The sequence below is a fragment of the Asterias amurensis genome, chromosome 10 (genome assembly GCF_032118995.1).
Source record: "Asterias amurensis chromosome 10, ASM3211899v1".
Lineage (NCBI taxonomy): Eukaryota > Metazoa > Echinodermata > Asteroidea > Forcipulatida > Asteriidae > Asterias > Asterias amurensis.
This window is the reverse complement of record NC_092657.1, coordinates 22333609-22360355: the sequence shown is the minus strand read 5'-3', so window position 1 is coordinate 22360355 and position 26747 is coordinate 22333609. Positions and strand designations below refer to the sequence as shown.

At 39.8% G+C, this 26747-nt stretch overlaps 2 protein-coding genes across 2 annotated transcripts; both read right to left on the bottom strand.

Annotated features, from left to right (window-relative positions):
* Positions 1–1655: 1655 nt before the first annotated feature.
* On the bottom strand, positions 1656–9992 carry LOC139943023 (uncharacterized). The gene is made up of 4 exons (XM_071939835.1): positions 9941–9992; positions 8418–8462; positions 4563–4848; positions 1656–3695 (listed from the first exon to the last, which is right to left on the bottom strand). Exons 1-4 carry the CDS (start codon positions 9941–9943, stop codon positions 3682–3684), a joined length of 348 nt encoding a protein of 115 aa, XP_071795936.1. The 5' UTR covers positions 9944–9992; the 3' UTR covers positions 1656–3681.
* Positions 9993–12203: 2211 nt separating this feature from the next.
* LOC139943503 (uncharacterized) lies at positions 12204–22138 on the bottom strand. The gene is made up of 4 exons (XM_071940327.1): positions 21994–22138; positions 20029–20073; positions 17549–17828; positions 12204–14343 (listed from the first exon to the last, which is right to left on the bottom strand). The coding sequence occupies exons 1-4, from the start codon at positions 21994–21996 to the stop codon at positions 14330–14332; spliced, it is 342 nt and encodes a 113-aa protein (XP_071796428.1). The 5' UTR covers positions 21997–22138; the 3' UTR covers positions 12204–14329.
* Between the last annotated feature and the right edge of the window lie 4609 nt (positions 22139–26747).

The window sequence follows — 26747 nt, the reverse complement described above, 5'->3', positions numbered from 1 at the left end:
CTCAGGTCAGGTTAGTTGTAGAAAATTAAGAATTTGTGCCCATCTCCGATCAAGAAACTTGCGCAGACGCTTGTTTTGGCCGCGCGGGGTGGAAAGCCTTTTCATTGGTCGCTTGGGCGTCGGCTTCCTCTTTAAAATGCGTCACGCGTTTATCTAACGCCCTTGCGACCATCGTGCGTCCGCGTATAAACCAGCTTTTAGTAGTTTCACATCCGGGCGTAGATTTACAAAAGGGTTTCAAAACATTTAAAATCAAACAAACATCCTTGTCCCAGAGTTTTACTTGTGTCCATACATAGACTTTAACCGATAATTGTGTATTGTTTAAAAAGCTAAAACTAATTTAAACAAGCTCTAATGGGTATTTTTGTTGTTCAGATTCGGCATTAAGAATAAATTAAAGCAAAGATGTGATTCACAAAAAAAAAAAGTTCTTCAGTTGTCGTGTTTTCTCGCTCCGGTGCGCGCGAGACTTGCACAGTCTAGACGTCATTGATCAATAATAAATAGTGTGCGCTCACCGTCGCGTTTAATTACCAGTGATTTCATAAACCTTTTTGAGGTATGGCGGACGTGATACGCGCGCGTCACACGCCGCGACTAATGCCACGCTCACCATGTTGATTGTCATTAGGTTTACGTGTAAACGCCGCATCGCCTAAAATGCGCACTTCACTGAATAGCATACGTTCTATTTCTATGGTCAATAGATAGTTCCCACATGACGTAAATCGGCCATCTTTACGGGCAATTTGGAACACATAGCCGTGTGTTTTGCGCGAGAACGGCGTGCAGCACGCGCAGAATTCACAAAACTCGTTGCCTGATTGATTAGTAAACAGCGTGGTTGCGTTAATAAACTGAGCGCTTGACGCGCCTGCAAGCTTAAATGCAATTTGCCCGTAAAGATGGCGTCTATTGCAACTTATCTATACGCACAAATTTACCACAACTTTACAGTGTTGTAGCATTGTGTCCACCTCAAAAAGGCTTATTGGATAAAATTATTTCATTGGACAAGCGTGCAGTGACGTAAGCTTTCCATGTGCGTTTGATTGGTCCGGGGAGATGTGGGTGCAGCTGACAAACATGTTTTACTAATTTAAACACCAAATAAAACCTAACACGCGTAATGAGACGAAAGTAAAAGGCAACCACATGGCTGTAGTGAACACCACACTAATGAGAAAACAGTAGAGCATTGATCCTCATTAATATATTGGAGACCATTAACATAATGTTTCCTTATAAGACAGATTTGAGCTCTGAAATTACGCTCAGCAACACGTAACCAAAGAAAAATGGTCCCTCTATTTTAATCAACCCTATCAATACATTAGCTCGTCCCCAGCGGACAGGGTCTATCCAGCACCGCTGGGAGGGGCTAATCAGCTTGCACAGATTCTTGTTCAGGGTATGCATGCAGTGTGAGTGTGATGCATGATGGGACTGAGCAGCGCCTTGCCTTAACCAATGAGCGGATAAGTTTGCCTATCCCAGCGTGTTTGGTTAAGGCAAATTCAATACACAGCGGAGGCAAAACTTAAGGGGCGCCCTCTATCAAGCACTGTTTCTAAAATAACAATATTATTCTCTTTCCAGTTAAAAAAAAAAGACATTGCAAGACATTCTTTTCTAAAAGCATTTATTCTGGTAACAATCTAATACTAAACACTACAAGCTGAAACATACATCAATCACTATAAGTCGGTATGATTTGAAACTCCGTAGGCCTATGCAAATTTCATGTAAATTTGTATAACAATTTGTAAATTAAATCAATCTACAAAATTAGCATATTTTTGGGGGTCAAACACAGTTCATACCAAAAGTAAATATAGATCTAATTCTTCATCAAACGACAGACAAGAAAAAAATAGCTTAAAGTACACAGTGTAATTTTTCCCAGATTTAATACATTAGTGACTGTTTTGACAGATCACGAGAATGTCTCTAACAAGTTCCCAGTTTAATTACAAAGGTACTATTATTAAGTCCCACACCGCATGTATCAAACCAAGTATTTATTACTAATAATATTGGTCTAAATAAAGCAACATTCAAAGACACTGAACACGTTTGCTATAAAACCTTACTTGGTAACGAGCAATGGAGAGTTGATAGTATATTAGACAATGAGAACGACTCTCTCTGAAGTAACATAGTTTTTGAGAACGATATAATTTCTCACTAAAATAATATTTGAATCTGGGAAAGACTTCAGGAAGACTTCGAAAGCCCACAATTAATTAATTTATGCAACAAGGGTATTTTTCTTTAATTGCGTTAATTTCTTGCAACTTCGATGATCAATATTGAGCTCAAATGTTCACATATTTGTTATAATGCTTGTTGGGTTGGGATGCACCAAAGTGCGAAAACTGATCTTTGACAATTTACCGAAGGTCTCCAGTACCTCTAATTAATGAGGTTTCCCATGTACCTCTAATTAATGAGGTTTCCTAATACCTCTAACTAATGAGGTTTCCCAATAGACGATGTGACCTCTGACGTCACACAAAAACCATAACATGATTCGCGCGCATACCGCCGGGCAAAACCTTTGTGTTTTGGCAGCCAGCTAGAAAGTGTACGCAATCTTACTATGACACGCAACTCAGTGCCCGGCGAAACATGACGTATATAGTGTTTTGTCAATAGAGGGCGGTTTGAATGTAAACATAGGTCACATCGTCTATAGACAACAAAACTGTAGGATTAATCCCCCTTTCTCACATTTTCTGTAATTATTGTTGATGAAGTAATTAAAAAAAGTCTATGGCTACTTGTAGGTTGCTGGAAGTCGCCAAGAGTTGGTCAAAATTAGAACATACCCAATACTGTGTGGAGAAGTATAATATAGAGAGGTTTGTGGTAACACCATGTGAAAATCTCTTTTGAGTAGTGGCACCGTGGCGGTTCTGTAAAGAACCGATGGTTAACGATCAACGTTTTGATTAGTGTTCTCTGATCGTCTTCAGGAGAATGCTGGACTCTGTTGCAGGATGCTGTCATTGCCTTGGAGGTTAACTGGTAGTTAGGCTTAGCTACTTAAGCAACAGAGTACAGCTCTTGAAGACGTCAGGGCATACTGATCGAAACGTAGAGTTGTCAAACACCGGTTCCTTTAAGAACAAACACTAGCAGAGATTTACACATGGTGCTACCACAAACCTCACTTAGTTATACTTCAATCATACACAGTTTCAAATACTACTTAATTAATATTGTGACGATACTTCATTTCCCGCTATAAATAGATTTGCCGCGTTGATAGGAGAACCTGAGTCTGTTCCCATTATGAAAAAAAACATGGGCTGTGAGAAGGTTGAATCAAAAGAGGGCGCTATTACTTAGAAAGAGTCATAAATGCAACAACAACAACAACTTTTCGCAAAGTACCTATTGCGCACGCGCTAACTGTTGAATGAAGTGCATGATGGTCTAGCTAGCGATCAAACTTGATTACTAGCTAGACCAACATGCACCTCATTCCACGCATAACGCGCGCGTACCAAGTAATTATTGTGATAAAGTCTATGACTAATCTGAGTAAATGAAGCAATAATAATGTTTAAAGTTTGACAATCAGTTACTAGGTCAGTCTGATGAGAATAACTTGCGTCTCCTTAAATGGAATCTTGATCTCGACGCAAGTCTCGTGGTTTCTCATATTTGGCGTTACTTCATATTTCCTAATAGGAAAGACAAACAAAAACGTTACCAGGTTTTAAAGGGAATTAATGACCAGTATCTTGACCAGCCACAGCACAATTATAATTACGTTCATATTCAACATTATTATTAATTTTTCTTTTGAAATGAAATCATGTAAATTTTGTTTTGCCCGACACTTAGCACTGAAATCTGTCGACTGAAGGGATGTGTTACTAACGACGGTTGTTTGCATCGAGAAATGTCTTTTTAATTTCCTTTATCTCACCATGCTAGTTGATACAAATTAAAAACAAATCAAGAACAAACAAACAAAACCAAAAAAACAAACAGGCAAACAAATAAACAAATAAACAAACAAACATTTGTCCTTATTAATATAAAACAAAACAGTTTTTTCTTAGGTAAGTACAACCCTTACACATCACTCGAGCAACCCGGTCCAAAGTCTACTAGAGTGGATCGAAGACCCTCATGACTGAGGGTCATGACCCTTCTCAGAAAAAGGAGGTCATATACGCCTCTCATACTACTCTTGTGACTTTATAAAGTTGCTGAAGTAAATGGATTTTTTTTTATATTGTTCTAGTTTTACTTTTGTAATTGTTTTGCAGTCAATTTATGAAGGAAACAGGTATGTGTTCCCGAAACAATGTGTTTCAAGTGACACAGACTTGAGCTCTCGTCTTATTTAGCTCTTTAGTTGTCTTTACTTTGTCGTGTACCCTACACTCTATAAAAGCGACCTAACTCGACTTGTGCCCAAACTTATGCAGATCACTGCACCGGGTGTCTCCCTCTGTCTCATCCGCTCATTTCCAGACAGGAGGTCAAAAATCCATGCACATTAAAATGACAAACCAACTTCAGTTTATTGTTTAATTTACCTGATAGATAACGTGCCACTAGATCTTCCGTCCCTTCGACTTGTTTCAGAGCGTCAATTAACTCTTCTCCCATTTGATGCCTGTTTGTGGCCAGGTGAAAGCGACTATACCAAATATGCAGCATCTGGAATATCTGCTCATCAATATTACCGGGACATTCCGCCTTTAGTCGACCAACTCTTATAGTTGTAATGTGCAGATAACTTGCAACTTGTTCCCAGTTCGGAAGGTTTTTCGCCAATTCACGCAGGGTCCGCTCATTAATTGGTGGCATTTCTGAAGATGTCTGTTGTGCAGGAAGTGAAAACAAAACCAGAATATTGTGTTTAAAAGGGGTGTGATAGAGCCATTTTTCCAGGAAAATCTGTCCCCATAATGGGAAATTGACTTGGGCCGAAGGAAGAAGATCAACAAATTATTATTAATAATTTATTAAAAATTCAAACATCGCAGCCCAAGGGCTGTATTGGGTTTAAAAGATAATAAACAACAATAATTTACAAAATAAAAACATTAAAATAAGGGAAGTGATAAAAAAATATACATTAAAAAAATTATGTACAGTTGACAATATTATTTTGGATTCCAACTCAATAAAAACAAGCAGTACAAATTCAACTGTAGTTTAATAGAGAAGGAATTTGGTTCTATACTTGATTGAGCAAAGTTTGTTGGCATGTCTGAGAAAAGAGGGTGCTATCAGAAAAAGCTTGTAAACAGATTGTCAAATGGTGGGGGGGGGGGGGGAGGGTGGGGGGCAGAATATCCTGCTGCACCGAAGTAGGGAGATTCGTTCGCCGGTATGCAAGTGTAGATTCATAAATACCTCTTGGTGGAGAGCGCGTCACGTGGGTGTGTATAAACCTTTGTTTATGACTAGTAAAAAGTGTATTTTTTCTTACATTGTTATCTCGCAACTTCGACGACTATTTGTGTTCAAATTTTCACAGGTTTGTCATTTTGTACACAGTCATGTTGAGATGCACCAAGTGAGAAGGCTGATCTTTAACAATTACCAATAGTGCCCAGTGTCTTTAATGATGAAGCAGAGAAAAAATAAATAAATAGAGTATGGAGGCATCATCTGGAAGCCGAGGCTTATGTATAGGGATGCCCGTGACAGACAATAAACGGGGACAAGAACGAATGGACCATTGATCTCCGAGAATATCTCTCAACTCTTTGTCAAATCCACCATTGGGCCAGTTTTCACAAAGCACTCGGTGTCACTAACGTCGTATAAATCGTGACAGCACATTCTGCTTGGTAATTAAAATTTGAATATCTCTATGGTAAATATTAATTTGTGAAATCAATCTCTGAAAGCCTTTTGGTCCAAAAGTCGATGATTCGTAGCACACACAACATGTGGAAGTATAGTGTAAATTGCAGAATGAATTAAATAGCCGCTCAATCGGGCATGGTCGTTGACAGCCTAAAGATAAAACGGGTTGGCCTTTGCGGAGAGGGGCCAATTTCATAGAGCTGCTTATAAGCGAGAAATTTGCTTTTAAAAACATTTACACATGTTACTGCATGCCATAATACATTGATTGTGACTGGTATTTAGCTGATATTTACTTAGCATTACAAGTGGAGTCTTGGCCGGTAATCTGATTTTACTAAGCAAGGATTGTTTTGCTTAAGCAATATTTTGTGCTTAAGCAGCTCCATGGAAATGGCCCAAGATCCGATTGTTTGTGGATCGAATGTTTTCACTGATACTTTCCCACTTTTAAAGTCACCTGGAAGTGGTATTTTTTCAAAATAAAGCTTTTGTTAGTAATATATGTGTTTTGATGAGTGGAATGTGAATAAACAGTTAACTAAGGTTTTTAAAAAATCAGTTCTTATGTTTTTTACAAATTTAAGAGTAGACCCCGACCCGAGAGGGCGCTGTTCGTGACGTAAATCGAGGCAGACTTTGCCTGTAATGCGTATAGTAAACACAATTGCAAAGTACGGACCTGTCGGAGTCGAATGTCGATAATTTGTTTTTAATTGTTTTAGTGTTACTTTTCTCGATCTGACATAGTGTAAATTCCCCAAACCTGCGGTTTGTAAATATTTCGCGCAGTGCTGCATTTCTGTCACGTCATACGCGTCGACTGCGCAGGAAACGCCCTGTTAAACTATGTTATGTAGGCACACCTTGCATGCCACCCTTAGTTAATTGGTCATGGTAATTAAGAACCCCCCTTCCTTTTTTGGCAAATGCCTTTGTATTTTTGCATTGAAACAGTTGGATAAAGGAAAGTTAATGTGGAGTGTGAGAATGTGTGTGAAAGTTAAAAAGCAATGTGAGCTTGAGGAGAGAGGAGGTGTTGAATGTGAATGTTAGGGTTGCCGACCAAACCAGCAGGCGAGTGGATACAGCCACCGTATCGGTATTGGGCAGGTCAGCCAAAGTTATGGCCGAGAGCCACCTTCGTGTACGTTGACCAATCTCTACAGCAACGGCAGTGTGACGCCAAAGACTCCTCTCCAATTAATTACCGTAAGTTGAGTAGTTTTAACGAAAGTTGAGAACTAAAATGTGTTTTGATAAAATTGTATTACTTACTTGGAAATGTCGGAACGGCTATGAAGTTTGACAATGTTACGATGATGAACTGGTTTATTAATATCATTCAAGTGTTTGATGATTTAGTCAATTAATTTTTTGTGCTAACAGTTTCAGTGATAGGGAGAATTTCCCTCAAAAACTTTTACGTTTAGACGTGATGAAAAACATCAACGAAAGTGTTTGAAGTGGTTAACGAAATTATGTTGTATCAGGAATGTATTTATCTGATGTGCTTTTGGAAAACCCAGTATTAGACAGTTTGGTTAATTTCGTTTATAGATGACCATTTAACCCCTGGAATCAGCTACCCCTCTTACCGTACCCCAAGTCTAGATCGCAAGGACGACCACGGCAGGGACACAGAGTGTGGCGCTAATTGGGATTCACCCGCAAGACGGAGGTCCGCCGCCGGTGAAGGTTTTCAACGACAATAATTATTTGAACATTGTTAATTGTATGAAAGCTTAAGAGTTCCAGTTTGTGAAACTTAAGGCTTGGGGCCAGATTGGCAGAACCCGACTCGTACCTTATTTATTTGTTTTACGTCGCCTACAAGTTGAGAAGTGACGCACAAAGAGAGACGATTATACATTGATTTATTTATTATAACTGTTGTGCGATAATTAGACCTTGATGTGAGAAGGAGCACAAGAACCATTCTGTAAAGCATATTATTTATAAGTTTATTTGATGTTGTGAGCTTAAACAACCAATAGTTACTGGCGACCCGAAAGTCCGGAAGCCATCATTTCAGTTTATACCTTGATTATTTTTATGTTGTAAATATTGTAAATACCCTTAAGATTTATTTAATAAGAATATTTGAAGTTTAATTCGTGTCGAGTGAACGTTATTTTGTGTCCGTCTTTCAGTTACACGATTTCTATATTGTCGAGTCTGACAGGACCAAGTCGTGAGTCTGTGCGTTTCAAAAAAAACAAAATTGTTTTTTCCCGGCAATGCCGACCAGGTGTATTGCTGCTAAATGCAGCAAAACACTTTTTGAAATGTACCAACTCACGACTTGGACGTACATGTACTTTGCACGTGTGTTTACTATACGCATTGCAGGCAAAGTCTGCCTCGATTGACGTCACAAAAAGGGTAGGCGGAGTCAGCCCCCCAAACAACTTTATATATTTTTTAAACATATAAATCGTGACAAACAATTACTAAAAAAATTGTTTTATTGTTCGTAAGCAAATACTGTTATGTTTGAAAGAAAAAAAAACTATTTCCAGGTGACTTTAAAACCAATTTACAAAACTAAAGGCGTTAAAGGGACATACCTCTGACTCCCGCTTCAGAACGGTTTTCTGGGTGGTGTTGGACGCCTGTGTAGCATAAGAAAATAGACTGACAGAATAATAAGAAATTCCAAAGTACAAATTAGCCACTGGACACGTTTGGTAATAATTGTCAAGGACGGTGCTCTCACTTGGTGTGGCCCAACATTATGCATCAAATAATTGAAGAGAACAATAACAGAATAACAGCTGAGGTATTTATTATTTGAGTGATAAATTACCTCTTTCTCAAAAACTACATTTTTTTCAGAGGGAGCCGTTTCTCCCAATGTTTTTTACTATCAACAGCTCTCCATTGCTCGTGACCAGGGAAGTTTTTATGCTAACAATTATTTTGAGTAATTACCAACAGTGTCCAGTGCATTTAAACAATATTAATAAATTATTCTTTTGAGCGTTTTAACGCTCAAAAGTACTTAAAAGCACTCTAATTGGAAAAAAGTATACCGGCTCTGTGAGCTAGTGTTACACTTATTGCCGTAACAAACAAAAAGTATTTCGTGTAAAGGTTGCAAAAAATTTAACGACTTTTCCGGGGTTTTTAATTTTTCTTCTTAACGACTGTACAGATCACCTAACCAAAGGCCACGGACGGCCACTCCAATCCCCTTCACAGTCCGTAATGTTACAGGCATGGGTAGTATATCGTCTATATAGAAGCCTGGTTATAGGCAGACGTCAATTTAGGATTAATATTTTTAGGACCAGATTAAAGTACAAAACTTCATCACTGTGGTAACCGGTCACTCCGACACTTCTCAGCAAACTAGGCACCTTGCAAACCAATCACCTTCAGATTCTGCACAGATGCTGATACTGCACCCCGTCCCATAATGGCCGATTTATTATGCAGTATACATTCCCACATGATGGGTACAGCATAATTCTGAAAAATTTTGAACATGATCTTGGAGGGTGGAATATCAATGGCCTAACTGTAGCACAGGTGCGAGTGTCATGTTGGACGGAACATACAAAAGAACAAACGCGGAAGTATACACACCATTATACCAATGAGTCAACTCGACTTTCATAACCTGACATACCAATACATAGCCATAGTGAAATATTGCACTGTAAAGTGGGAATCGCCGAAGAATTCGGATTTTGGTGGGGCTAAAAATAGCCTAGCGCACTCTGGTTGATTTTGAGAATGAGAGATTATCAGTTTGCCGTTTCGGGAAAGAATCTCCAGCCACACAGGCGACTTGTTCATGAATGATATTTTACTCGCTTTTGTCTTTCACATTTATACATGAGCACAGTTTGTTTTAGTTTAAGTTATTGACTGTTTGGTGATATCATTGGATAGTTGTGCAAGTGTTTTTCCTGGTGTTCTTTTTTAATTTATGTTATTAAATTGTTGCGTATGTAATTTTGCCATTTGCTGTGAATCAATCACTAAAACAAGCAACCAAAATGGTCTTAACACCTTTATACTCTTAATGATCATGGCGCAGGTCCGGACCAGAACAAATAAGTACATAAAATGTATAAATTCTTACCATTATTTTCAGAATCCTTGCCGTTTTCGGTAACAATGTATCCAACCTCTTTCCCAAGCAATGGTGGATTGATTGATCTGGGGTGGGCTAACCAGCTTGGGTAATCTCTTGCTCAGGAAGTACATCATGCGTGCAGTGTCTGTTGTGCCCTATCAGTGTGATTGGACAGTGCTTTCTTCCTCACACTACACGAACCAATGAGCGTGCTTGATATACGTTTGCCCAAACCCAGCGCCTTTGGTTAAGGCATGGCGCTGGGGACGAGCGAACAAGCATCGCCTTTTCATGTTCCGTTGGTTATCAATGGTATTCTGCACACCAGTTTCGTTCCCAGCGGTGATCGATCTCGCCGCACCAAATTTCCCCCAGCGCGACTAGTCTTGGTTCAAGACCTTTTTTGACTGATCCACTGTCTCTCTATCTACAAGGATACAGACAGGTAGGTACTTGCTTTTCAAAACCAATGGTTTCGTTGGATACAACGATCTCATAGGATACGTGCAGTGACGCAAGCTTTCCGTATCTGTTTTGATTGGTATGGGCTGATGTGGGTGCAGCTGACAATCACCTCGGACCATAAAGGGAGGACCATTTCGGTCGTCTGCATGTTGCGTGCATATTGTATGGTATTATTTACAGTTGCATGTGATGTTGTTATGTTAAATTTCTGTGTTCATGAATGTAGGTGAAAGGTGATTATGTACAGGGATTGACCGCGGCTCTATGCCACTCTCTGGTGTTGTTCACAAGCCTCGAAGTGTGACGTAAGAAGTTCGGGCTATACGTTCCTATTATTTATTTTAAAAAACCATGGCCAACTACAAACAACCACCGCTAGTAGAGGGCGCTATCTAGAAACATAGACTAGACTACATCACGCTTGCTTGCTCATTTCCCCTTCCCTGGTATAAGTTTTATGTGCCTGTGGCCGATCCTCTCTGTGCACCCACTGAGAAGATTGATCATCTTAGCTACCAAGATGCTTTTGTCTCAGTTTTCCCTCAGGTCCCCCAGCCAGGGAGAACGATAACTGATGGGGCTATTATTTCTCCCTTCGCTTTCTTGTGTGTCTCGTCTGAGACCAATAGCCACTGCCGGTGTGTCAGGAGATTCTGTCCCCCGGAGATCCTGTCATCTTACGCCAAACCGTGTACAAACTTCTTCTAATAGCGCCCTCTTCTGAATCACCCTCTAACAGCCCATGTTAATTTCCAATCTGGGGGACCGAATCTGCAGCGGACAGAATTCCCTGGGACACCGGTGATGGGCTTTTACCGAAGATGTGGTCTCTCCTTGAGTTTGTATCTGTACATTATTCAAGTTGAGACCATCATGTTGACTAGTTCAAACAGCCGGTTAGGATTGTTTTGATTGCCATTTAGCTAACAGATTAATAGCATAAAGTTTGACAGCACTAACAAATGATGGTTAGGAAATACCAGCACATGGTGTAAAACATTACCATGGCCCGACAATGACGTCACTATAAAGCATCTAAAACAGGGTTCCCTTGCAACTAAAGACTGAACAGCCCTAAAAAAACAATGTTTATGACGCACAGTATGACGAAAATATGTCATTCAAGGGCATCGGTTTCCCATGGAATTATGTAGTGCCGGACCTCGGTCCCCTTCGCTCGTCCCCAGCGCCTTGTTTTATAGACTGGCCGCAGGGGCCGAGCGAACGGTCCCCCTACATTGGCTGGAGGAGGAGGATTCAAAAGAGGGCGCCATCCGAAGAAGTTTGTACACAGTTCGCCATCATTGGGAGTGGTGGGGGGGGGGGGGCACACAGAATCTCCTGCCAGTCAAAATTTTGACTCCCATAATTGGCCGACCGTGTTTGTCGGCGAGATAAAAAGAAAACCACGCAATTTCGAGTGATACTTGTGTGGATCATTATATTCTACTTTTAAAATATCTTTCTAATAACACATGCATTTTATAACAAACGATTACATACGCTTTTCAAAGACCAACTCGACCGATCCAAGGCAACGTGTTCCTTAAAGGCAAATCCAATAAACAGCCGAGGCAAAACTTAAGAGGCGCCCTCTATCACGCACTGTTTCTAAAATAACAATGTTATTCTCTTTCCAGTTAAAAAAAACCTCACTCATACATTGCAAGGCATTCTTTTCTAAAAGCATTTATTCTGGTAACAATCTAATACTAAACACTACAAGCTGAAACAAGCATTTATTCTGGTAACAATCTAATACTAAACACTACAAGCTGAAACAAGCATTTATTCTGGTAACAATTTAATACTAAGCACTACAAGCTGAAACAAGCATTTATTCTGGTAACTATCTAATACTAAACACTACAAGCTGAAACAAGCATTTATTCTGGTAACAATCTAATACTAAACACTACAAGCTGAAACGTACATCAATCACTATAAGTCGCTATGATTTGAAACTCAATATAGGCCTATGCAAATTTCATGTAAATTTGCTAATTAAATCAATCTACAAAATTAGCATAATTTCTGGGGTCAACACCACCAAAACACCACCTGGACAGAAAATAAATCGCTCAGCATTATTGCATAGCAATATTATGACTGAACAGTATAATTTGAACAGGAAAGCAAGACTTATTATTTTGAAAAACAGTCTACAAAAACTGACAGGCTTAATTAAAAAGTGTTTAGTGACTGTTGTTTGTAATCAATATATTTTTTGTTTATTTTTTGTTTTCATACCAAAAGTAAATATAGATCTTATTAATTATTCATCAAACGACAGACAAGAAAAAAATAGCTTAAAGTACACAGTGTAATTTTTCCCAGATTTAATACATTAGTGACTGTTTTGACAGATCACGAGAATGTCTTTAACAAGTTCCCAGTTTAATTACAAAGGTACTATTATTAAGTCCCACACCGCATGTATCAAACCAAGTATTTATTACTAATAATATTGGTCTAAATAAAGCAACATTCAAAGACACTGAACACGTTTGCTATAAAACCTTACTTGGTAACGAGCAATGGAGAGTTGATAGTATATTAGACAATGAGAACGACTCTCTCTGAAGTAACATAGTTTTTGAGAACGATATAATTTCTCAAATAATATTTGAATCTGGGAAAGACTTCAGGAAGACTTCGAAAGTCCACAATTAATTCATTTATGCAACAAGGGTATTTTTCTTTAATTGCATTAATTTCTTGCAATTTCGATGATCAATATTGAGCTCAAATGTACACATATTTGTTATAATGCTGATTGGGATGCACCAAGTGCGAAAACTGATCTTTGACAATTTACCGAAGGTCTCCAGTACCTCTAATTAATGAGGTTTCCCAGTACCTCTAATTAATGAGGTTTCCCAGTACCTCTAATTAATGAGGTTTCCCAGTACCTCTAATTAATGAGGTTTCCCAGTACCTCTAATTAATGAGGTTTCCCAATAGACAACAAAACTATAGGATTAATTCGCCTTTCTCACATTTTCTGTAATTATTGTTGATGAAGTAATTAAAAAAAGTCTATGGCTACTTGTAGGTTGCTGGAAGTCGCCAAGAGTTGGTCAAAATTAGAACATATCCAATACTGTGTGGCGAAGTATAATATAGAGAGGTTTGTGGTAACACCATGTGAAAATCTCTTTTGAGTAGTGGCGGTTCTGTAAAGAACCGATGGTTAACGATTCAACGTTCTGATCAGTGTTCTCTGATCGTCTTCAGGAGAATGCTGGACTCTGTTGCAGGATGCTGTCATTGCCTTGGAGGTTAACTGGTAGTTAGGCTTAGCTACTTCAGCAACAGAGTACAGCTCTTGAAGACGTCAGGGCATACTGATCGAAACGTAGAGTTGTCAAACACCGGTTCCTTTAAGAACAAACACTATCGGAGATTTACACATGGTGCTACCACAAACCTCACTTAGTTATACTTCAATCATACACAGTTTCAAATACTACTTAATTAATATTGTGACGATACTTCATTTCCCGCTATAAATAGATTTGCCGCGTTGATAGGAGAACCTGAGTCTGTTCCCATTATCAAAAAAAACATGGGCTGTGAGAAGGTTGATTCAAAAGAAGGCGCTATTAAAAGAAGTCATAAATGCAACAACAAAAACTTTTCGCAAAGTACCTATTGCGCACGGACTAACTGTTGAATGAAGTGCATGACGGTCTAGCTAGCGATCAAACTTGATTACTAGCTAGACCAGCATGCACCTCGTTCCACGCATAACGCGCGCGTACCGAGTAATTATTGTGATAAAGTCTATGGCTAATCTGAGTAAATGAAGCAATAATAATGTTTAGAGTTTGACAATCAGTTTCTATGTCAGTGTGATGAGAATAACTTGCGTTTACTTGAAGTGGATCTTGATCTCAACGCAAGTCTCGTGGTTTCTCATCTTTGGCGTTACTTCATGTTTCCTAATAGAAAGGACAAACAAAAACGTTACCAGGTTTCAAAGGGAATTAGTGACCAGTATCTTGACTAGCCACAGCCACAGTAATTATATTACGTTTAAAGGGACACACCGGCCGAATTGGGCTATTTGGGCTACAAAGTAGACTAAGAAATGAATTCAGCAGTCTTCCAGGAATGAAGAAGAACAGTCCATAAAAAAAATCATCAAATTTGGCCGTTTTTGAGCATTTTAAAACAAAAACTTAGGTCGCGTGATTGTTCTAACCAAAAAGTGGTACAAACAATCACGTGACCTTCCGGGCTAGTTACAAAATTTTTTTTACAAAATTATTAACGAGTAATTGACGAAAAAGATCATGTTTTCAAGTTATCGCTACAAAATGTAAATAATGGTGAAAAATCTAACGTAAGATTCGCATTCAAAGAGTCCGTGTAACGGAAGCTTGTTGTATAGCCCACGGCGTGGAGCAATCAGAACGTAAGCCTCGGGGCATTATACCATACCGCGCATGCCGTGTCTCGTGGGGAGCTGGAGGTGTAATCCCAGGCGCTATGAACTTCAAGCTTGCGGGTCTCGCCGTGAGCTTGGGAGGGGTTGGGAGTACATGTTTGTCATCGTGGGTTTGTCAGTCGGTACACCTCGTGTCGAATCCGTTATTTCTTATGATCGCAACGTTCCAATATTATGCTCTGTTTTGTTTCATGGCTCCTAATTATTTTGCTAGGAGTTTTCAGGTAACAATAAAAAAAGATTGATGATGTCCAAACGTAGAAATACCGCATTTTGTTATATTGACAGTGTTATTGTGTGAGTAGATTTAAAATTGTTTTATGAAGAAGAAAAAAGGGATACAAAAACCGGAGCCCCCGATCGAAAAAAGAACAGTTGAATAATAATTTTGTACAAAAGGTTGAAAAAAAGGTTCAACAAAATTCTCTCAAAGCATAATTTTGTCAAAAATATTTTTTAATTCTGTGAATGAAGTGTTATTTTTGAGATTGTTGAGGTATTATTTGGTTACGTTCCAAGCTACACAGCTACTCAGCTACGCTTACTTTCCTTCAAGTTACGCTATAATATCAAAAGGTACTTTTTCAAGCCGAGTCAAGCTACGCTTACGTTCCATATGCAGCTATGTTTACGTTGCAAGATATCAAGCTATGCTTACATTCCAAGTTTTTGCTTACGTTCCTTCTCAAGTTATGCTGTAATTACAAAAGGTATGCTTTCAATCCTGAGTCAAGTTACGCATACCTTCCATACGCAGCTACGTTTACGTTCCAAGATACCTAGCTACGCTTACGTTCCAAGATATGCTTACGTTCCAAAACATAAGGTTACGAAGCTACACAGCTTCTCAGCTATGCTTACATTACAAAATACTCTTACGTTTCGTCAAGTTACGCTATAATAACAAAAGGTACGCTTTCAATCCTGAGTCAAGTTACGCTTACGTTCCATACGCAGATATCCAGCTACGTTTACCTTCCAAGATATGACGTTCCAAGATACGCCTACATTCCAAGTTTTTGCTTACGTTCCTTCTCAAGTTACGCTATATTTACAAAAGGTACGCTTCAATCCTGAGTCAAGTTACGCTTACGCTCCATACGCAGCTACGTTTACGTTCCAAGATATCTATCTACGCTTACGTTTCAAGATATGCTTACGTTCCAAAAGATATGGTTATGTTCCAAGCTACGCAGCTACTATACAATCCATATTCATTTTTTAGATTTGTTACGCTAAAATCAAAAATTACGCTTTCAATCCCGAGTCAAGCTAGGCTTACGTTTCAAGATTTGCAACTACGCTTACGTTTCAAAATACGTTCTCACAAGGACGTTTTTGAATCCCTCACGATTCCCTCCCCCCTCCCCTCCCGACCCCCACCCCCGCGATTACAAAATGTTTCACTGTGAATAACAGGGCCCATTTATCCGTCAGTTTCATCTGTTTAGCAAAAAAATACTGCTTACAAAATTTCTTTCTATTCAAAAATTTAGTTGGGCACTAGCCACAAGTTCACATCATTTCAAAATTTAAAATTTGGCTGGTTTCTGCTATGCAATACTATTTTGTGCTACTACAAATTTCTGTGCCTCTGTAGGCGCCTACAGGCATTGAATGGGTCCTGGCACGTCGATACTCCTAGAACTATTTCGGTTTCAGCCGGACGAAACTGAAATAGTTCTAGGAGTAGCACGTCGGGAGCATGATTGTACGCCACGATCGCATTCCAAACTGCATCATGCCTATGCACTGTAGTAGTATGCCTAGTCTTGGCCCAAGACGATGGTGCTTGATTCTGGATAGTGTACTACGCGCGGTTGAATGGCCAAAGCGCGCCCGCCACTGTATGATTTAGTTACGTGGACGGCTCGAAATCTAGCTTGCAGAGTGTAGTCTAGATTTCGAGCCGTCCACGTAACTAAATCATACCGTGGCGGGCGCGCTTTGGCGATTCAACCGCGCGTAGTACACTATCAAGAATCAAGCACCATCGTCTTGGGCCAAGACTACAGTGTAGCCTGCAGCGTACACACACACACACACCCGCACACACAGTCGGTTTATTTTATTGGCCGCCGACAAAGTTTTGAGTTGTACGTTCATGCAACACGTCACGAAATCGCGTCACGCTGATTGGTCCACTGTCCATAAAGTTGGCGTCCTTTTTAAATCATCATCATCATCATCATCATCCGTCGTCCTTAGACGGAATAGCAGAAGCAGCTTTGATGAAGTGGTGCCAGGTTGCTTTGTCCCTCATGAGTTGTTGAGTCTCGTTTTGATTGAGATTTGCGTCTCGAGTGATGGTGTCAGTGTAGCTCATTTTCCTCCTGCCGCGATTTGGATGTCCGCCAGGGGGATTCCAGAAGACCAGATGCGATATAGGTTGATCCGCTGTTCGCAAACAGTGGCCAGCAAACTGGAGACGTCTCTGCATTATAGTCTCGGAAAGTGGTGGTAGATTGCCGCTGTTTGTAGCGGCTATCAGGACGACTAAAAAGCCACGATCAAAAACTTGGAACCAAGTCTAAAACACTCTATAAAAGCGACCTATAACTCGACTTGTGCCCGCATATGCAAATCACTGCATCGGGTATGCCCCCCTGTCTCATCCGCTCATTTTCAGACAGGAGGTCAAAATTCCATGCACATTAAAATGACAAACTAACTTCAGTTTCTTGTTTAATATTTACCTGCTTGAAAAAGTGATATCAAACTTTCCGTCCCACTGACTCTTCTCAGAGCATGAATTAACTCTGTTCCCATTTGATGCCTGTTTGTGGCCGGATCAAAGTTCCTATACCAAATAATCAGCATCTGGAATACCTGCTCATCAGTACTCCCGGAAAAATCCGCCTTCACTCGGGAAACTTCTACATCAGAAATTCCCAGATAAGTTGCCAGTTGTTGCCAGTTTTTGAGGTGTTTGGCCAATATACGCAATGTCACCTCATTAATTTGTGGCATTTGTTCCTAATCAAAAGGGGGAAAATAACAATCAGAATATCGTGTTTATAGGGGGCGTGATAGAGCCATTGTCCAAGAAAAATCTGTCCCCACAATGGGAAATTTACTTGGACCGAAGGAAGAAGATCAAAAAAATATTATTAATAATTTATTAACAATTCAAACATCGCATCGAATTTACAAAATAAAAACATAAGGGAAGTGATAAAAAAATTGGTTAAAAATTATTGTTAAAAAAATTATTTTGATTTCAATTCTGTCAATTAAAACAAGCAGTAAAAATTCAACTGTTGTGGAATGTGGTTTAATAGAGAAGGAATGTTGCTGTTTTTATACCTGTTGGTGCTACACTTGTCTGAACAAAGAGAGTGCTATCAGAAAAAGCTTGTAAACAGTTCGTCAATGTGGGGTGGGGGCACAGAATATGCTGCTGCACCGAAGTAGGGAGATTTGTTCACCGGGTTGTAAGTGTAGATTAAAGGCAGTGGACACTATTGGTAATTGTCAAAGACAAGCCTCCACAGTTGGTGTATCTCAACATATATGTATAAAATAACTAACCTGTGAAAATTTGAGCTCAATCGGTCATCCAGGTTGCGAGATAATAATGAAAGAAAAAAACACCCTTGTCACACGAAGTTGTGTGCGTTTAGATGGTTGATTTCGAGACCTAAAGTTCTAAACCTGAGGTCTCAAAATCAAATTCGCGGAAAATTACTTCTTTCTCGAAAACTATGGCACTTCAGAGGGAGCCGTTTCTCACAATGTTTTATATACCATCAACCTCTCCCCATTACTCGTCACCATTAAAGGTTTTATGCAAATAATTATTTTTAGTAATTACCAATAGTGTCCACTGCCTTTAATGATAGTGGACACTATTGATTATTGGTAATTACTCAAAATAATTATTAGCATAACAACTTTCTTGGTAACAAGCAATGAAGAGCTGTTGATAGTATGAAACATTGTGAAAAAACGGCTCCCTCTGAAGTAACGTAGTTTTTGAGAAAGAAGTAATTTTCCACGAATTTGATTTCAAGACCTCAGAATTAGATTTTGAGGTCCCGAAATCAAGCATCTGAAAGCATACAACTTCGTGTTGCAAGGGTATTTTTTCTTCCATTATTATCTCTCAACTTCGACGACCATCTGAGTTCAAATTATCAAAGGTTTGTCATTTTGTGCACATGTTGAGATGCACCAAGTGATAAGACCGATCTTTGACAATTACCAATATTTAGTCAGAATGATGAAGCAGAGAAAAATAACTAAATAGAGTATGGAGGCATCATCTATAGAAGCCGAGGCTTATGTAGGGATGCCTGAGGACAGACAACAAACGGGGACAAGAACGAACGAACAGACAATTAGAACAAAGACAGACATGATGAAGACAACAATGATGAGAATACTAACTGTTATCATCGGTATTGGTATTATTATTGTTGTTTAATAAACAACAATAATAATACCAATACTAATAATAATAACACCAACAATAATAATACCATACTAATAATAATAACAATAATAATACCAAAGTAATAATAATACTACTAATAATAATAATAACTCGAGACTACTCTCAACTCTTTGTGAAATCCACCATTGGACCAGTTTTCACAAAGCACTCGATGTCACTATCGTCGTATAAATCGTGACAGCACATTCTGCTTGGTAATTAACATTTGAATACCTCTATGGTAAGTATTAATTTGTGACATCAAGCTCTGGAAGCGTTTGGGTCCAAAAGTCGATGATTCGTAGCACACAGAACATGTGGAAGTATAGTGTAAATTGCATAATGAATGAAATAGCCGCTCAATCGGGCATAGTCTTTGACAGCCTAAACATAAAACGGGTTGACCTTTGCGGAGAGGGGCCAATTTCATAGAGCTGCTTAAGCGAGAAATTTGCTTTTAAAAACACAAAACAGCTTGCTTATTTTACACATGTTGCTGCATGCCATAATACACTGATTGTGACTGGTATTTAGCTGATGTTTACTTAGCATTACAAGTGGAGTCTTGGCCGGTAATCTGATTTTACTAAGCAAGGATTGTTTTGCTTAAGCAATATTTTGTGCTTAAGCAGCTCCATGGAAATGACCCAAGATCCGATTGTTTGTGGATCGAATGTTTACACTGATACTAACCCACTTTTAAAACCAATTTACAAAACTAAACGCGTTGAAGGAACATACCTCTGACTCACACATCGGAACGGTATCCTGGGTGGTGCTGGACGCCTGTGTAGCATAATAGGAAAATAGACTGACAAAATAATAAGAAATTCCAAAGTAAATAATTAGAGCCACTGGACACGTTTGGTAATAATTGTCAAGGACGGTGCTCTCACTTGGTGTGTCCCAACATTATGCATCAAATAATTAAAGAGAACAATGACAGAATAACAGCTGAGGTATTTATTATTTGAGTGATAAATTACCTCTTTCTCAAAAACTACATTATTTCAGAGGGAGCCGTTTCTCACAATGTTTCTTACTATCAACAGGGTCCAATTTCATAGAGCTGCTAAGCACAAAATTTGCTTAGCATGAAATGTTTGCCTTGATAAAAACAGGATTTCCCAACCAAATTTCTACGTGATTTTCAAGATAACCATACAACAGCTGAATACCAGACAGTAACTAGGAAATGCAACAAAATGGAAATTTTGTTGGTAATCCTGTGTTTATCAAAGGAAGAAATTTCATGCTAAACAAATTTTCGTGCTTAGCAGCTCTATGAAATTGGGCCCAGCTCTCCATTGCTCGTGACTAAGGAAGTTTTTATGCTAACAATTATTTTGAGTAATTTCCAACAGTGTCCAGTGTATTTAAACAATATTAATAAATTATTCTTTTGAGAGTTAAGCATTCTGATTGGACGAAACAATTACACCAGCTCTGTGAGATTGTGTTTACAATTATGGCCCTAACAAAAAACAAAGAAAAACATTTCGTGTAAAGGTTGCACAAAAATGTAACGACTTTTCCGCGTTTTTTTTTTTTTTTTTTTTTTTTTTTAATGACTGTACAGATCACCTAACCAAAGGCCACGGACGGCCACTCCAATCCCCTTCACAGTCCGTAATACAACAGGCATGGGTAGTATCGTCTATATAGAAGCCTGGTTATAGGCAGACGTCAATTTAGGAGTAATATTTTTAAGACCAGATTAAAGTGCAAAACTTGATCACTGTGGTAACCGGTCACTTCGGCACTTCTCAGCAAACTAGGCACCTTGCAAACCAATCACCTTCAGATTCTGCACAGATGCTGATACTGCACCCCGTCCCATAATGGCCGACTTATTATGATGTATACATTCCCACATGATGGGAACAGCATAATTCTGCAAAATTTTGAACATGATCTTGAAGGGTGTAGTGTCATGTTGGGACGGAACATACAAAAGAACAAACGCGGAAGTATACACACCATTATACCAATGAGTCAACTCGACTTTCATAACCTGACAATTATACCATTACATAGTCATAGTGAAATATTGCACTGTAAAGTGGGAATCGCTGAAGCATTGGGATTTTGGTGGGGCTAAAAATAGTAAAATTTGAGAAATACAAAGTTGTTTCGGTTGCGAATCAATCCGAATTCCCCTCCAAATGTTTTTCTAGTTTTGTTTATGTGTGTATTAAGTTTATATCATCGTCGCTGTGTCTCAGGCTGGGGACTTTTTCTTCCCAAGGTAATGCCATTATGAATGGGGATTATTGCAAACCAGCCTACATTATTATTTAGAGACATGGCCCCTCCTCGCTCATGAATGCTAGCGCACTCTGGTTGATTTTGAGAATGAGAGATTATCAGTTTGCCGTTTCGGGAAAGAATCTCCAGCCACACAGGCGACTTGTTTATGTATGATATCTTATTCGCTTTTGTCTTTCACGTTTATACATAGACACAGTTTGTTTTAGTTTAAGTTATTGACTGTTTGGTGATATCATTGGATAGTTGTGCAAGTGTTTTTCCTGGTGTTCTTTTTTAATTTATGTATTAAATTGTTGCGTATGTAATTTTGCCATTTGCTGTGAATCAATCACTAAAACAAGCAACCATAATATTTTTAACACCTTTATACTCTTAATGATCATGGCGCAGGTCCAGACCAGAACAAATAAGTACATAAAATGTATAAATTCTTACCATTATTTCAGAATCCTTGCCGTTTTCGGTAACAATGCTTCCAACCTCTTTCCTAAGCAATGTTGGATTGATTGATCTGGGGTGGGCTAATCAGCATGGGTAAATTCTTGCTCAGGAAGTACATCATGCGTGCAGTGTCTATTGTGCCCTATCAGTGTGATTGGACAGAGCTTTCTTCCTCACACTACACGAACCAATGAGCGTGCTTGATATACGTTTGCCCAAACCCAGCGCCTTTGGTTAAGGCATGGCGCTGGGGACGAGCGAACAAGCATCGCCTTTTCATGTTCCGTTGGTAACCAATGGTATTCTGCACACCAGTTTCGTTCCCAGCGGTGATCGATCTCGCCGCACCAAATTTCCCCCAGCGCGACTAGTCTTGGTTCAAGACCTTTTTTGACTGATCCACTGTCTCTCTATCTACAAGGATACAGACAGGTAGGTACTTGCTTTTCAAAACCAATGGTTTCGTTGGATACAACGATCTCATAGGATACGTGCAGTGACGCAAGCTTTCCGTATCTGTTTTGATTGGTATGGGCTGATGTGGGTGCAGCTGACAATCACCTCGGACCATAGAGGAAGGACCATTTCGGTCGTCTGCATGTTGCGTGCATATTGTATGGTATTATTTACAGTTGCATGTGATGTTGTTATGTTAAATTTCTGTGTTCATGAATGTAGGTGAAAGGTGATTATGTACAGGGATTGACCGAGGCTCTAGGCCACTCTCTGGTGCTGTTCACAAGCCTCGAAGTGTGACGTAAGAAGTTCGGGCTATACGTTCCTATTATTTATTTTAAAAACCATGGCCAACTACAAACAACCACCGCTAGTAGAGGGCGCTATCTAGAAACATAGACTAGACTACATCACGCTTGCTGGCTGATTTCCCCTTCCCTGGTAAAAGTTTTATGTGCCTGTGGCCGATCCTCTCTGTGCACCCACTGAGAAGATTGATCATCTTAGCTACCAAGCTGCTTTTGTCTCAGTTTTCCCTCAGGTCCCCCAGGGAGAACGATAACTGGTGGGGCTATTATTTCTCCCTTCGCTTTCTTGTGTGTCTCGTCTGAGACCAATAGCCACTGCCGGTGTGTCAGGAGATTCTGTCCCCCGGAGATCCTGTCACCCAGATAACATTCATACATTGGGCCAACATTGGTATTTGGTCGGCACCGTTGGCGTTGTTATTGTGTCAGCTTTTGGCGTTGGCCCCATGTTGGCACTACGTCGCCACGATCGGCATTGGCACGTTGTTTGTTTCTGACATTGGGCCAACGTTGGCTGTAAGTCGGCAGAATCACGTTGGTTTTACACTGGCGATCAATGTTGAGCCAACGTTGGTTTTTAGTAAATTAAACAATATTCAGCATTGTGTTGGTATCTGACGTGGGACCAATGTTGGCTCCAGGTCGGCATTACCACATTGGTTTTACGTTGGCATTCAATGTTGAGCCAACGTTGGTTATAAGTGGGACATCAATATCAGCATTGTGTTGGTTTCTAAGGTAGGGCCATTGTTGGCTCTAGATCGGCATTACCACATTGGTTTTACGTTGCCACTCAATGTTGAGCCAACGTTGGTTATTAGTGGGACGTCAATATCGGCATTGTGTTGGTTTCAAACGTAGGGCCAATGTTGGCTCTAGATCGGCATTACCACATTGGTTTTACGTTGACACTCAATGTTGAGCCAACGTTGGTTATTAGTGGGACACCAATGTCGGCAATGTGTTGGTTTCAAACGTAGGGCCAATGTTGGCTCTAGATCGGCATTACCACATTGGTTTTACGTTGACACTCAATGTTGAGCCAACGTTGGTTATTAGTGGGACACCAATGTCGGCAATGTGTTGGTTTCAAACGTAGGGCCAATGTTGGCTCTAGGTCGGCATTACCACGTTGGTTTTTAATTGGCACTCAATGTTGAGCCAACGTTGGTTACTAATGGGACATCAATAATGACATTGTGTTGGTTTCCGATGTAGGACCAATTTGGCTCTAGGTTGGCATTACCACATTGGTTTAACGCCGGCACTCACTGCCGAGCCAACATAAGTTATTTTGTGGGAAAGCAATAATTGCTTGTGTCGGTGAGGACTTAGGACCATTGTTGGCTCTTGGTTGGCAACATCACCATTGTTTAACCTTTGCGATCAGTGTTGAGAGAGTGGTGGTAGCAAGCTTATTCATTGGACCAACGAGGGTTTTTGGCGGCGGTCTGATGTTTCGTCGTCAACCATTTATAACAAGAATCATATACTACGACAAATGAGTCAGGGGATATGACCAAAATGTGGTTAAGTGTGATTGGTCATTAGATTAAATTAATGTCTTTGCTTGTTAGTTATAGGGCAAGTTTGATGGTCAGAATCATCGTTAATGCTGAAGTTTTTTCCAGACATTGACAGTCAAATGCCAGTTATCCCGAAAATACAGTTATGTTAGACGATCACGTTAAATGTTAAGCCAACATTGAGCCAACGTTGAGCCAACGTTGGGCCAACATTGACATAAATGCAAATTTATGGGCGGGGCTTAGAATTGTGTGAATATTTACTTTGATAATAGTACATCAATTTGGGTTAATTTGAGTAATCCAAGGCAAATTTGTGTATTTTTGTGTGTAATTCTTTTGTAAGAAAATATGAACATCAAAAGAACAAACAAACATTTGTGATTCAAACATGTTAATTAAGAAGTACACAGTTTGAATTAAAAACAAACCATGATTGGTAAGTCTAAGGATCCTGGACTATAAATACAAAACATACAGTGCAAAAGGATGTATAGGCCTTTATTGTAGGTAGTCAGTGTAGAAAGTATTTAGTTATTGGTATCGTATACGTGTTAGTAATATAACTGATAATTAAGTAGATATTTCACAGACACTAACTACTTGAATTAATCATAAAGATCATTCAGTTCATGAACATAACAATAAACTCAAATCAATATTTTTGAATAATGATACGTTGGCCCAACAATGGGGCAATGTTTAGCCAACATAAAGATTATTAGAGGGGCCAATATTGGGCCAACTTTAACATTGGCCAAACGTAATGCCGATGAGCAAAAGTATATTAGGCCAATCATTGGTAATCAACATTGGCCCAACATAAACATTTCGTTGGTTCTACGTTGGCCAATAGGGACTTTTCGTTTTCGACGACGGATGGTTCTGCGTCGGTTGTTCAGCTAAACGTTGTCGTTTTCAGCACAACGAAGATTTATCCCAAGTACTGTCGTAGAAATTGAGGGACGACCGTCCTCAAAGCCGACGCATGCGCAGATGACGCCAAATGTCATCTTTACTGTCGCAGATCCATCCGTCGTCGAAAACGAAAAGTCCCTACTGTTTGCGTTGGGCCAACGTTGGCCCAATTTTAACATTGGCCTAATTTTAACATTGGCCTAACGTAACTCCTATGAGCAAAAGTATGTTGGGCCAACATCGACAGCCAATGTTGGCCCAATGAAACTGTTCTGTGGCAGAATGATAGGCTCAATGTTGGCTCAATGTTTTATTACGTTGGTCTGATATTGGTTCAAAGTTTTAACATACATGGGCAAGACATTGGCCCAACGTTGAGCCAACGTCTACGTTGGGCCAACGTTGGGCGAACTTTTACATTGGCCCAACATAAGACCGATGAGCAAAAGTACGTTGGGCCAATGTTGACAGCCAATGTTGGTCCAATGAAAGTGTTTCGTTGGCCCAACGTTGGTCCTATGTTGTGATGATGCTATCTGGGCATCTTACGCCAAATTGTGGACAAAAATTCTTCTAATAGCGCCCTCTTCTGAATCACCCTCTAACAGCCCATGTTAATTTCCAATCTGGGGGACCGAATCTGCAGCGGACAGAATTCCCTGGGACACCGGTGATGGGCTTTTACCGAAGATGTGGTCTCTCCTTGAGTTTGTATCTGTACATTATTCAAGTTGAGACCATCATGTTGACTAGTTCAAACAGCCGGTTAGGATTGTTTTGATTGCCATTATTAGCTAACAGATGTAACAGCATAAAGTTTGACAGCACTAAAAAATGATGGTTAGGAAATACCAGCACATGGTGTAAAACAATACCCATGGCCCGACAATGACGTCACTATAAAGCATCTAAAAACAGGGTTCCCTTGCAATTAAAGACTGAACAGCCCTAAAAATAAATTTTTAAATAGATGACTATAATAAACAGCACTTATAAATCGCATAGTATGACGAAAACATGTCATTCAAGGGCATCGGTTTCCCATGGAATTATGTAGTGCCGGACCTCGGTCCCCTTCGCTCGTCCCCAGCGCCTTGTTTTAAAGACTGGCCGCAGGGGCCGAGCGAACGGTCCCCCTACATTGGCTGGAGGAGGAGGATTCAAAAGAGGGCGCCATCCGAAGAAGTTTGTAACACACAGTTCGCCATCTTTGGGAGTGGTGGGGGGGGGGGCACACAAAATCTCCTGCCACACACTAGCCTTGCTCAAGGCAGTCGCATTATTCACTCCGTAAAAGACGCCGTAAATCCACCCATACACTGTGTGCGTAATTTGTGTTTCCTCGCACAACGCCCGTAAAACTATACTGTGCGCAGGTCATCCGCCTCTCGTACCACTCTCCGCCTGTGGGAGGCCGTGAGGCCGGTTAGTATATACGCATGGAGGTAGAGTTAATAGTATACGACATACAGCTCACCTGGGCCCAATTTCATAGAGCTGCTTAGCACACAAATTTGCTGAGCATGATTTGTTTTGCCTT